The following is a 12,989-nucleotide window of genomic DNA, read 5'->3' on the forward strand; positions in this document are numbered from 1 at the left end:
TAGAAGTAACTTCTCTCGGCTTTGGACTCCTTAATATTGTTTTTACCACTTTGGGTCATTAACGACAGACTGGGTGTTTGTATGTATCATCTCACTCACTACAAAAAAAAAAAATTCCTGAGGATAGCCTGAGATCACAGTCACATAAGACACATCCTATGCTCTTCTAATACCATCAAATAGTATCTAGTACATTCGAAGTGCTGAAGAGACGCTCAGTGATGAAATTGATGGGAGACGGATAGTGCTCAAAGTATTATAATCCTTACGGCTTTGTTGAGAAAATCCTTAGAAAAATTAAAACTTACTGAATACTTACTTTAATGGGACAGTCAAAAGTCTCATGAAATTCTTCTCCAGAATATAGTCCAAACACCTGCACCTAAAAAGTAAAATGGATCCGGTCAGTTCACCAGGACGGCAACAAAGAAGGCTGCTGAGTCAGTGAGAACACATACTATTGATTAACAAAAAGTAGAATATTTAATAATCTAGGGCCCTTGTGATCTCTATCAAATATCCAATGAAAACAATTCTATCAGGGTGGGAGTACTCCAACGCAATTAAGCTTTCATAAGCATCTCGTGGACACGGTTCCCTTTACTCACCACAAATTTAATTTATTAAAGGGATGCCAACTTTTAAAAATGAAATAGTTATGAATCATTTATTAATATTCTTTTATGAACTTCCATAGGCTATCCCTAAAGGAACTGTTTTCTTCCTTTTCCTGAAGGAAATAGGTGCTTCTTTTTTGAGTCATACATACATAAATCAAACATGCAGATCAATGTGGCAAGAGATTAGGTGATCTGCACTTCATTTATAATCTTATGTTGAATCTACTGAGAGTGTATAAATGTAAGATTTAAGTTTCTACTTATCACTGCCTCCCTTGAAGTTGCTCAAGACTACCGTACTTTATTCATACTTAATCTCTTTTCTGAGTGGTTTACTTAAAAACTGATTAATATCCATACCGCAAAGGGTGCGGATCACAAATTTACAGCTTGACAAATTTTTTCGACATAAACATACCCCTCCAGACACCATCCAGATCAAGAGGCAGAGCCCAAGAAGCACTTTTGTGTTCCTTCCCATTTAGTAACACCTTCACAAATTAACCACCACCCTGAAGTCTATCACCACAGAGAAGCTGTCCTGATGTTTGAATTTTTTATAAATACAATCAAACTATTTCACTGGCTTCTTTCACTCAACATCTTCCTTGTAACATGTGTCCAGACTGTTGTGGATAGCAGTGCCTGGTTGTCTGCCATTGCTGTATAGTATTTCAATGTGTGAATACAGCACAATACATGTATCTACCATTTGTTGGTCCTTTGGGTTGTGTCCAGATCGGGGCTATTATAAACAAGCTGCATGCAATGAACACTCTTTACAAATTTTTTGGTGCACTTAGGTACACATTTATGAAGGGTATACGTAAGTAGGAATGGAATTGTTGCCATAGGCTATGCATCTGTTCACTTTTAATAAACAGCCAAACCATTTCACAAAGTGGTTCTGATCAATTTACACTCTTACCAAACAGGGCTTAAGATTCCAGGAGCTCTCAAACACTTGGAGCTAACCGTTAGGGGCACTTAGAACTATTTCCCAACACTTGGGATGTGTGCACGAACTATTTCCCAACACCTGGGATGTGTGCACTCTGTCTCCAGTCTCTAGAAGAGTGGTATTATTTTTTTAATTTGTAAGGATTCACTGGTGAAGCTATCTAGGTTGGATGGCTCTATGTGAGAAAATAATTACACATCCAAATGTTTAAACAGTGATAAAACTATTCAGACTTCTGATTTCTTGTTTTCATCTTAGTAAGTTGTGAGTGGTTCATTTTTGCAAGTTCAAAGAGGAAAACTTACGACATAATTATGGAAACAAATTCATTCGGTAAGAGATAAAATTTTCAGGACACTCATTTTGGGCCTGCTGTTTTTATAACCTGTGCCAAGTATGTTATTTGGGTTCCAACAACAGCATATGGTACGATATGACAGAGAGGGAATTGGATTTACCCTGAGGTAGTCCTTAGGACGCATTATTGACACGATAACCTCAGGCATGCCCCCCCACCACCTTGCTTCTCATTGTTTAGAGGGAATTATCATTACTCCACAGTTAAGATCCCTGGAAACTAATGGCAAGACCCCACCCTAGATAAACCAAACAGTTCTGGTGAAGTGAAATGGTATTTTAAAAGGTCCACAACTGGAATTATGTAGCTAGCACTGAAAATCCTGCTCTGCCTCATTTGGTCCTTTAAGCAACACCACGAGGTATGGACTGCAAACACCATTATGCCTGCTTAAAAGAGGAGTGTGCAGAAAAATAAGTGACTTGGCCAAGGCCACAAAGAACAAGATGAGTGTTTCATACCCTATTCTCTTACACACTAACATTATATGAGATAGCCTAAAATATGGAAATAAGAGATCTTTCTGCATAAAGTATAAGAAAAGTGGAACAGGAAAATACCATTCAAAAGCCTCAAATGTTTACCAAACTTAAGTAAAGGTGAATGTCAGACTCTGAATTAGACAACTGTGATAAAAAGCTGAAACGAAACGGAGCAGACTTTTTATTCAAATGGATCAACTTCCTTGTGGCTACAACAGGCTAAAGGTGATTTTAAGAACAAAGGTTAGGGGACTTTTTTTTTTTTCCTAATTTTTTAAATGTCTACTTATTTTTGAGAGACAGAGCAGGAGAGGGATAGAGAGAGAGGGAGACACAGAATCCGAAGCAGGCTCCAGGCTCTGAGCTGTCAGCACAGAGCCCGACGTGGGGCCTGAAACCAAGAAATGCAAGATTGTGACCTGAGCTGAAGTTAGACACATAACCAACCAACTGAGCCCCTCAGGCGCCCGCAGGTGATTTTTACTGTGGGGAAAAGTACATGAGATGTAAATAAATGATGTATGAACCCACTGAAAAAGATGGAGGCATCAGTAAATGAGAAGATATATATCAGGACTGTGAATCTAATGGTGAAATAAGTGATGAATTACCAGGGATAAGTGCCCCTTTAAACATTAGGGACCAATACTGAAGATGTAATAGTAGACCAATAAGGGGGGGAATCAACAGAAAAGAGGTCAGACTAGAACTCTGGGGTCAGTCTCTACTGCTGTGTTTAATTGAATCATCTCTTGGTCAAATAACTGTATTTTCTCTTTCAGTATGGAAGAACACTGTAACTTCTTGAGACAAATCTCCTAACTTGATCGGGACAAGCAGGGTGATTTGTAAAACCCTCGATGTTTTGGTTCACTTCACTAATATAACAAGCGAAACTCAGTCACAATCACACTACGATAGCCAATAAAATCCAAAACCGTTTTTACTCATTTTTTCTCTCTCCCTCTTGATTTATTTTGCCATCTTGCCTGTTAAATATCATACTCATCTGTGAAAGGAACCTGTTCAATGTCTGCCTAGACAGTTTTGGCTTTAAGGAAGATCTCATCCCAAATAAGGATCATAGAATTAAAGGTTAAAATTGCGGGGCTCCCTTTGAAAATGGTGTCCTTTGGGACGCCTGGGTGGCTCAGTCAGTTGAGCGTCCGACTTCGGTTCAGGTCGTGATCTCACGGTCTGTGAGTCTGAGCCCCGCATTGGGCTCTGGGCTGACAGCTCGGGGCCTGGAGCCTGCTTCAAGATTCTGTGTGTGTGTGTCTCTCTCTCTCCCTCTCTCTCTCCCTCCCTCCCCCATTCATCTTCTGTCTCCCTCTCTGTCAAAAATAAACAAACACTAAAAAAATTTTTTTTAAAAATGGTGTTCCCCAACAACCTCCCCCAACTAGTCACAAAAAATACCTAACGAAGAAAAACAAAGTTCTGAACACTTGGCCGTAGAGTCCATCTACTGCAGTCCTGGAGGAGTTCTCACTAACTCCAGACCATCTCTTTGGTGGCCGTATGGGGACCACGGAGGAGATGTGGTATGTGTTTTACTGCCTGAAGTCAAGAAAGCCTATCCTCACGAATCGATAAGGAAGTTGTGTATTCTTCTCCACTCGAGCATGGAGCTCTACAGATCTGTCAACCAGAAAACGGGTGACAGCCCATCTGATGTAGGAGAACCACGAATGAGGTAGCCAGAGTATCAGAAAACCTCCTGAGAAATGGCCTTTCTCAAACCCCAGGTTCCAAACAGTAACGGGTCAGGTTAGAACAGGGATGAACATGTAAGCTGCCATTTCATCTAGGGTGGTGGCTGAAGAGACCATCACAGAGGAGGTAGCTGGTTTTCATTTTCTCCGCCCGCGGAGAGTGTCAGAGACCCGGGAGAGAGGACAGCAGAGGCTGTCGCTGGCGGGGCTGCCTTAAACTGACTCCCTCTGGTCAGAGGAAATCAAGCTCCTTCATGAGGCCCCTGTGCGGAGCTACCCAAAATGGTAACAGGCTGGGCTGAGAGCAATCAGACCCAGAACGTGTTTGCCAACCCACATTCAGAAAGAGCTCTTCTCCTCATTCTGGACTGGATAAACAAGCAATACAAAATGGACACGAGGTCTCTAAAAAGGATATCGCAGAATGCCATTCCAACGACTCGGAGGGAGATGAAGCATGCTTTTACAAGTGTTTACTAGTAACCAGCAAAGAAAGGAAACTACAAAACCATTGGGTGACTTCAATAAGAAGAAAAGGCCTTCATGAGTCTGGAGCGGAAAGACAGGATCATAATAGCTGGCAATTGCTACGTGTTTCTTCTGTTCCTGATACTATTCCAAACGATTTATAAGTATTAGCTCACTTATTTCCAATCATCACTGAGGCAAGTGCCATGGTTATTCCCATTTTATAGAGAAGGAAACAGGCTGAGGCACGGAGAGATGACAATAACTTACCTGCACTCACATGGCTACCATGTGGCAGAATTTCATTCCTAACCATTAGACTGCACTGCCCGGCACTCTAAGACATACAACAAGTTGTAAATTTTTTTGTTTAATTAAATATATGTCTGGCTGATATGAAAATAGAGCTGGAAGCAAGAGAAAGATTTCAGGAAAATTAAAAATCCGAGATGGAGCAAAACTCTACTCCCTAAGGCAAAATGGACAGTGGGATAAAAGCAAATCAGCAAAGGAAACAGACAAGAAAGTCTCCCCCACTCCAGAGAAGTGAGCAGGATAAAAATAATGAGAAATGAAAGTACACACATGTGTGTGTCACACAATAGGACCGATTTTCCTTACAACCTGCATATTTTCAAAAGAAGGGTGAATAGTGCTTACCCAGTCACCCTCTTTCCTTGAAAAGTTCCGGTACAATAATGCGAGGAGGGGAAAAGGCCAGTCTACAATGGGTTAAGGAGGGAATTAATCATTCACTAGGGTGCCTGGGTGGCTCAGTTGGTTGAACACCTGACTTTGGCTCAGGTCATGATCTCACAGTTCACAGGTTCAAGCCCGGCGTCAGGCTCTGTGCTGACAGCTCAGAGCCTGGAGCCTGCTTCGGACTCTGTGTCTCCCTTTCTCTCTGCCCCTCCCCCGCTCCCTCTCTCTCTCTCTCTCTCTCTCTCTCTCTCTCTCTCTCTCAAAAACAAATGTTAAAATAAATTTTTTTTAAATAAAATTAAAAAGGCATGCACGGTTAGCAATAAAAACAGTTAACATACACCTGGAGGGCTCGCCATATATCCAGCACCTCACAACATCCTCATGCAGACCTCCCGGCGTGCCCACTGCCCAGCTAAGGAAATGGAGATGCTGGGGGTGGGGGTGGGGGGTGGGGGCAAGCAGTGAGCCCAGCCCAGGGCAGGGGAGCGGAAATCCCGCCCGGACAGGCGGGATACACAGCCATGCTCTCAGCCTCTGCATGGTAACTGCCTCCAGCCTAAGTATTATTGGGTTTCTTTGAAGAAATGAAAATAAATGGAACTGAAGCAATAATCAAAATCAGAACTGAAGTAAACTTTCCTGAAATGAAAACAATACTTCAGTATATGGATCACAAGGACTTACTGTGTTCCAGACAAAATTAATGAAAATAGACCCGAACAAGACATAACTTAGCAAACTGAACTACAAGGGCCGTATGCTGTTGTTTTATTGTTGTTATTATTATTAGTCTAAGCTCCAAGGCAGGACAAAAAAAAAAAAAAATTTAAAAAGGTTTCATGAAAGAACAAAAGTATGCTAGCCTCAGACACGTCCACAAAAATAAAGGTCAGACAAAAGGGAACATTTCCAAAATTTCAAGAGAAAGTATCTCTACCCTGCACTCTATACTAAATTGATTCTAGTTTACGTATGAAGGCGACATATTTTTATCTAGGGCTCTTAGTACACTAAAGAAAGAAAAACCACAACAGCCATGTAAAGATGCATTAGGTCTAGATATCTGCAGTTTACCTTCATAATAACCTTTATGTTTTCATCATTACTAACCACTTTGCCAGATCATTCTATACTAGCTGCTCAATTTTCACAATACTGGCTAGCTTATATAAATTATGCATACCAGAAGATTTATTTTCAGTTTTATCAATGCTAATAAAACATACGTGAAAAGTATTTTTAAAAAATGTATTCTGGGTTGGGGCACCTGGGTGGCTCAGTCGGTTAAGTGGCTGACTTTGATTCAGGTCATGATCTTGCGGTTCGCGAGTTCGAGTTTGGGCCCCGTGCTGACAGCGCAGAGCCTAGAGCCTGCTTCGGATTCTGTGTCTCTCTCTGTGCCCCTCCCCCGCTCACGCTCACTTGCATGCTCTCTCTCTCTCTCTCAAAAACAAATAAAACATTAAAAAAATTTTTTTTCTTACTGTATCCTGGGTCAACACCAAAATAGGACAGTGAGGAATTGGACTCAAGCGAAAAAGCAGCTATTTGCCAAGAAGTGCAGCAGATGATATCTGAGGGTCATAATCCACCAGAGTTAAAATCTCCCACTTTTCTACAAATAATAATTATTCAACATTTAAAGCTTCGAAAATTCCTTGACAAAGTAGTTTAATAAAAATCCTTTTTCAGTTTGAAAAACGAATGTTCTCTTTCAACCAATTCAGTTCAATTAAATTGGCTGTCAGTCCACAAGGACTTTTTTGTTCTGTTTTCTTTAAGAGAATAAAATAAAGTTGACCTTTCTGTACAAACCATGAATGTAAAAAGGTTTCAACAGTTTGGATCATTCTCAATTTCCATACATACCAACTCCTCCCTCAACTCTGACAATCTGGTGGACCACAGAATTTTAGAAAGTACTGCAAAATCTGACAGTCCTCTTTGGAAAGCAAAGAGGTTACTGATTACCATTTCAAAAGACTCTTTGGGCAACATTCAACTTAGACATGTAAAATGCATTCTTGGGGCTCCTGGGTGGCTCAGTTGGTTAAGCTACCGATTTTGGCTCAGGTCATTATCTCAGGGTTCGTAGGCTCTACCCCACATCGGGCTCTGTGCTGACAGCTCAGAGCCTGGAACCTGCTTCGGATTCTGTGTCTCCCTCTCTCTCTGCCCCTCCCCCACTCATGATCTGTCTCCCTCTGTCTCAAAAATAAATAAACATTAAAAAAAAATTTAAATAAATAAATAAAAATAAAATGCATTCTTGTGGGAGGACTTCATTTTTCTCTTGTTAACAGATTAAATGGGTATACATTTTTTAGATGGAGTACACGATCTTTCATCCACTCATATTAATGACCCACTGAATTTAGGTCATGTAAAAATACAAAATTAGGTTAGGAAATGCATTCTACTCGGTCAGGATCATGTGAGATTCTGGAAGGACTCTTCATGTACTTTCTCCTGAAACTGTTATTTTAGAGAAGTAGCTTAAATACACCATGCATTAGAATTTTATCATTGCAGACCAACATTAGAAAAGACTTCCATCGACTGAAAAACAAAAAAGACATTCTTATAAGTGGAAAATCAATCACCACAGCCACTAAATGTCACAGCTCAACACCAGCAAGAGGCACTGATAATTGTTAGTTACACACCACACAAATGATGTATGTCCTCGGTTGAGGAAGTGGGTGCCAGGTTTTTAGAAAACTGTACATATATTGATTTTACATTTATTTAATGTGGCCATTGTAAGACACTTTATTCTTCTGATAAACTATGATTGCTTATCAAAAGATTCTATAATTCAAGAGAAACATTCATAACTTGTGTGGAAATGAAAACCACCGGCCCACAGAAATCATACCCACAAAATCCAATTTTGTGGATTTATGGCAGAAAGGCATTAAACTACTGTCTTGCAGGAACTGCAGACTAGTCACTGAAGTATAAGTGGCACAGGGATAATGATTAAGGTGACACGTTGCCCTGCCACAGCTGTTAATCAGCTTAATACTAGTTACATTATTGACATTCTTGTAATTACTTTTCCTCAGGCACATTTGTGCAAAATATATTTTACTTTAATTACGAGCAATCCGAAGCAGGTCCAATACCCAAAAAGAGGAGTCAAGGCTCTCCTAAGGCAGGGGTACAGTGAGCAGAAGGCTTTTCCAAGTGCCTGCAGTTGGGGGACATCCCAGCCCTCAGATGGCTTCTGACACCAGGTCATGGCCATACCTTGCCGTCCTCAGAACACACACCCATGTGCTCTCCACTTTCATCCAGGCTAATCTGATTTATCTTCACAGGACTCTATTAAAAACAAACAAACAAACAAACATGTAAAACTTCAGGAAAATAATCCGTCAACAACCAAATACCTTGGCTCCTTGTAAACACTGAAGTGATACAAATCATCTCTTAGCTTAGACGCAGGAGTGCAACACATATTTTGTTTTTGCAGGTGAAAATGGTGACATATAGCTTTGTTCTCACACATGGAAAAAGATCACCTCAAAATTTTTTATTTCGTGTGCTTGAAGTCCCAGCTAAAATGTTATTTTTGTTACAGGTTACATGCCTTTTTATTTGTTCTGTTCTATTTATTCCATACTCCTAAAATTCCTTCCCAACCAGATCCATTAAAAGAACACAACAAAAGCCAAAATAAAAAAATCAAGATGTAAAGAAAAATGTTCACCGTTTTAGTTCAGTTCATCAGTCACTCTATTTGTCCTTCTCTCACAAATCACTGAATCAACTTGGTATTCATACTTCATGCTTAGTACTTTCTGGAGGGAAATCCACAGGGTCTAGTTGATATTCCCTAATTTGTTCTCCTTATTCTTTCCAGTAATCTCAAATTTAAAAATTCTGTGAAGACCGAACGCAGGCATTCTATTTTGGATATATTTTCCCAAGCGTAAATACCCAACTGAACTTTTATTTTTCACAGCTTTCTGGTTCTCTATGTAGACAGCTGTTTACTTACTAAAATATTCAGATAGGTGGATTTTCTAATAGAAGTCAAAATGTTGGGGATGCCTGGGTGGTTCAGTCAGTTAAGCATTCGACTTCGGCTCAGGTCACGATCTCGCAGTTCGTGAGTTCGAGCCCCACATCGGGCTCTGTGCTGACAGATCAGAGCCTGAAGCCTCCTTCAGATTCTGTGTCTCCCTCTTTCTCTCTGCCCCTCCCCAGCTCATGCTCTGTTTCTCTTTCTCTCTCAAAAATAAACATTAAACATTTATTTAAAAAATTGGTAAATGTTGACAACACTAAACAATGGCCAGCTTTTGTTTTCCTTCTTAAATAACTGCAGTTTCCAGCTACTTTACCCAAAACATGATAGAACAAACTAACCAAGGAAAGAAAAGTTGGCCTTTATCAGTTATGACAGAAATCTGCAGATTAGTTTTTTCAAGTCTCTAACCTTAAGATAAGTTGGCTTTTGGATAGGAGTAAGTGGAAATATACAAAATGGGATGTTCTTTTCTCAGCGGAACGCATCTTGGAGCTAGTAAGCAAAGGTCAGGGCAGACCAACACTCCCAGACTTCGGAAGGCTACCCACTCACTGACTGGTGACGGTAAGAGAAACTCCCCCCATCCCAGGTGGAGACGGCAGACTCCACAATCTTTCCCCATCTCGATCACCACACAAGCAACACCCCTGTAAAATGTAATCTTTGAAAAACAACCTATCTCCTTAAAAGTTCCTAGAGTGTTAAAGAGGAAAAGACCTTGAAGACAGATTTGATCCCTCTGACAGGAACATAGACTGAAGCCCACAGATGAGAATCACAACAGAGAACGAGCCAGGGATCCGACCCTGAGAGCAGTGGACCGGCGTCCTGTAAAGGGAATGCTATCATGGGCAGCATGGAATATAGAAAACCAATCTTCTTCAGATAAATGCTTTCCTTCTAGAGTATCTTTTGTTACCAGTTCCCTAATTCTCATCTTTTGATCATCAAACAACATTTTATTTTATATTATTTTCCAAAGTTTGTTTATTTTGGGGAACAGGCAGAGAGAAAGAAGGAGAGAGTCCCAAGCAGGCTCCGTGCTCAGCATGGAGTCCAACGCGAGGCTCAATCTAACGAACTGTGAGATCATGACCTGAGCCGAAATCAAGAGTTGGATGCTTTATCGATTGAGCCACCAGGTAGGTGCCCCTCACCAAACAACATTTTATATATTTTTGAATTTATCTTAGAGAGAGACAGAGGCAGTGAGAGGGAGACAGAGGATCCCAAGTAGGCTCTGTGCTCAAACTCACATACCGTCAGATCATGACCTGAGCCAGAATCGAGTCAGACGCTTAACCAACTGAACCACCCAGGCGCCCCACAAACATTTTAATACCCATTTTGCTCTTGGCAAATATAAACCCCACGTTCCTCTGACTGTAATTTAATTGGCAATTGGTTGTAATCTATCTCAAATTATAATTTAATAGGTGCATGAAGCCTTATCGACGCCAAGGTTTCCTGTCCTGTCCAAAACAGTAGTTCTCAGTGGCTGGGCAGAAACAAGCCAAACTTTTTTTTTTTTTTTTTTTTTTAAATTTTTTTTTTTTTAACGTTTATTTATTTTTGAGACAGAGAGAGACAGAGCATGAATGGGGGAGGGTCAGAGAGAGAGGGAGACACAGAATCGGAAGCAGGCTCCAGGCTCTGAGCCATCAGCCCAGAGCCCGACGCGGGGCTTGAACTCACGGACCGCGAGATCGTGACCTGGGCTGAAGTCGGACGCTTAACCGACTGAGCCACCCAGGCGCCCCCAAGCCAAACTTTTCATTACAACCTGTTTCTTCCTGAGTAGAATCCACAGTAGCAATATTACAGAGGAATCAGATCTACAAGGTATAAGGATCCTCTTTCCCTCACATCACCATTAGCAACAGATATTTGTTCTTTTACTTTTCTGCCAATGATCAATATTCATTGATTTGTTTCCCCGAATGCTAATAAACTTAAGCATTTTTCTTAAGTCTGTTGGCCAATTAAATGTGCTCAAGCAGCTTAGTTTGTTCACAGCTCTTACTCATTGTTCTATGAATATGTTTGTTGTTTTCTCGCTAATTTCCTTTTTATTTTTAGGGCATGAGGTCTGGGTACAATACCTCACCCAGACAGTGTATGTGGTCTCTCTCTTTTTTTTTTTTTTTCCTTTTCTTGCAAGATGGCTATTGTTTTATCCCTTATTTTAAAGTCCAAGTGTTTAATCCTTTCAGGACTCATTTTCTTCCAAAAGGATATCCAGTTGGGCTGGCCCCATTAAATAATCCACCCTTCATCTGAAGAGAACTATGTCTTCCATACAATAAATATTTACAAACACTGAGATAAATATTTACATATTTATCTTCCATACAATAAATATTTACAAACACAAACCTTGTGGGTTTTCAATTGTGGTCTCTTTTGTCCATTGCAAGATCAATCCATCACTGACCTATTTATAATATACATAGCATACCTAGCATGTTCTCCTATCTGGTAAGAGGCAAGACCTAGTCACAATTCTTCACACTTTCCTTGGCTTTTCCCAACTTCCATGTGAAGTTTAAGATGAAATGACCCTCATGTTACTAAACAGAGTGGTCACTGTTCGTGCCTAGCTTACTTTACCTCATGAGAGCATGTGACACTGCTGATAACTCTCTTTACTTCCAGGAAACCATACTTGTCTGGTTTTCCTTCTAAATTTCTAGCTCTGAGGCTCTCAGCACAGAGATCACTTCAAATCCTGTCCCCCCTGCCCCCAATCAGACCCTCCCCACACTGGTTCGCTCGCTGTCTCTCAAAAATTCACAAACGTTAAAAATTTTTTTTTTTTCTGCTCCCCTCTTTGTCTCCCAATCTCCTGATTTCTGTATTTCACGGTTCAGTCTGTGCAGCTCTTCTCTCTGACATATCTTTGTTCCTTTGGTTATTTCCTTCCCAGCCATGAACTGACTCCTGAATTTTATCTCTAGACTGGGCCTCTCCCTACCTCAGACCAATATATACAATTGCCTATTTTATAGATGGACTTGGATGCCTAACAGGCATGTCAACTAAAGCGTATCCAAACCCAAGATCCTGATACTCTCTTAGAAAAGGGCCCTTCTTAATGCTTTTCTCACCTCAGTCAAGGACTACTACATTCTTCTGGCTGTCAGGACAAAAAACCTTGGAGCCATTCTTGACTTCTGTCTTCCTTTCACACACTACTGTGTATCTGTCGGCACAATTCTTACCATCTCTTATACCAAATTTACCCAGACTTTGACCACACTCACCAGCCCTACAGCTGCCATCCTGGTCCAAGCCACCATCATTCTTGTCTGGATTATCCTAACAGTCTCCTAACTGGTCGACATGCTTCTGCCCTAACTCTCCCAGAAGTCTGTTCTCAAAGAGTCAGCAGAGAGCTATTGTTCACGGGTGATCAGATAATGTCATTCCTTTGTTTAAACTACCCCCATGGCCTCCCATCTCAGGATGAAACCTGAAGTTTTTACTATGACCCGAGAGTCCTAAACAGTCTGGCCCAGCCCTGCCTCCAACTTCCCACCCCCCCATCTACTCTCTGCCTTGTTCTCTCTCCTCTAGCCACGATGACCTTCTTGCTGTTTTCTAGATTTCGAGCCTTTGTGCTTGTTTGACCACTTCCAGAA

The 12,989-nt window shown here is 40.9% G+C and overlaps 1 protein-coding gene across 1 annotated transcript in view; it reads right to left on the reverse strand.

Moving 5' to 3' along the window:
• Positions 1-12,989, reverse strand: part of VPS41 (VPS41 subunit of HOPS complex) — a 187,993-nt gene that overhangs the window by 100,851 nt on the left and 74,153 nt on the right. The window contains exons 5-6 of the mRNA XM_086696999.1: positions 8,562-8,636; positions 320-382 (exon numbers count right to left, since the gene is read on the reverse strand). Of these exons, the coding sequence (XP_086553125.1) occupies positions 320-382; positions 8,562-8,636 (138 nt within the window). The remainder of the gene's footprint in view (positions 1-319; positions 383-8,561; positions 8,637-12,989) is intronic.

Source organism: Puma concolor, chromosome A2, assembly GCF_028749965.1.
Source record: "Puma concolor isolate L17-30 chromosome A2, mPumCon1.1.hap2, whole genome shotgun sequence".
Classification (NCBI taxonomy): Eukaryota; Metazoa; Chordata; class Mammalia; order Carnivora; family Felidae; genus Puma; species Puma concolor.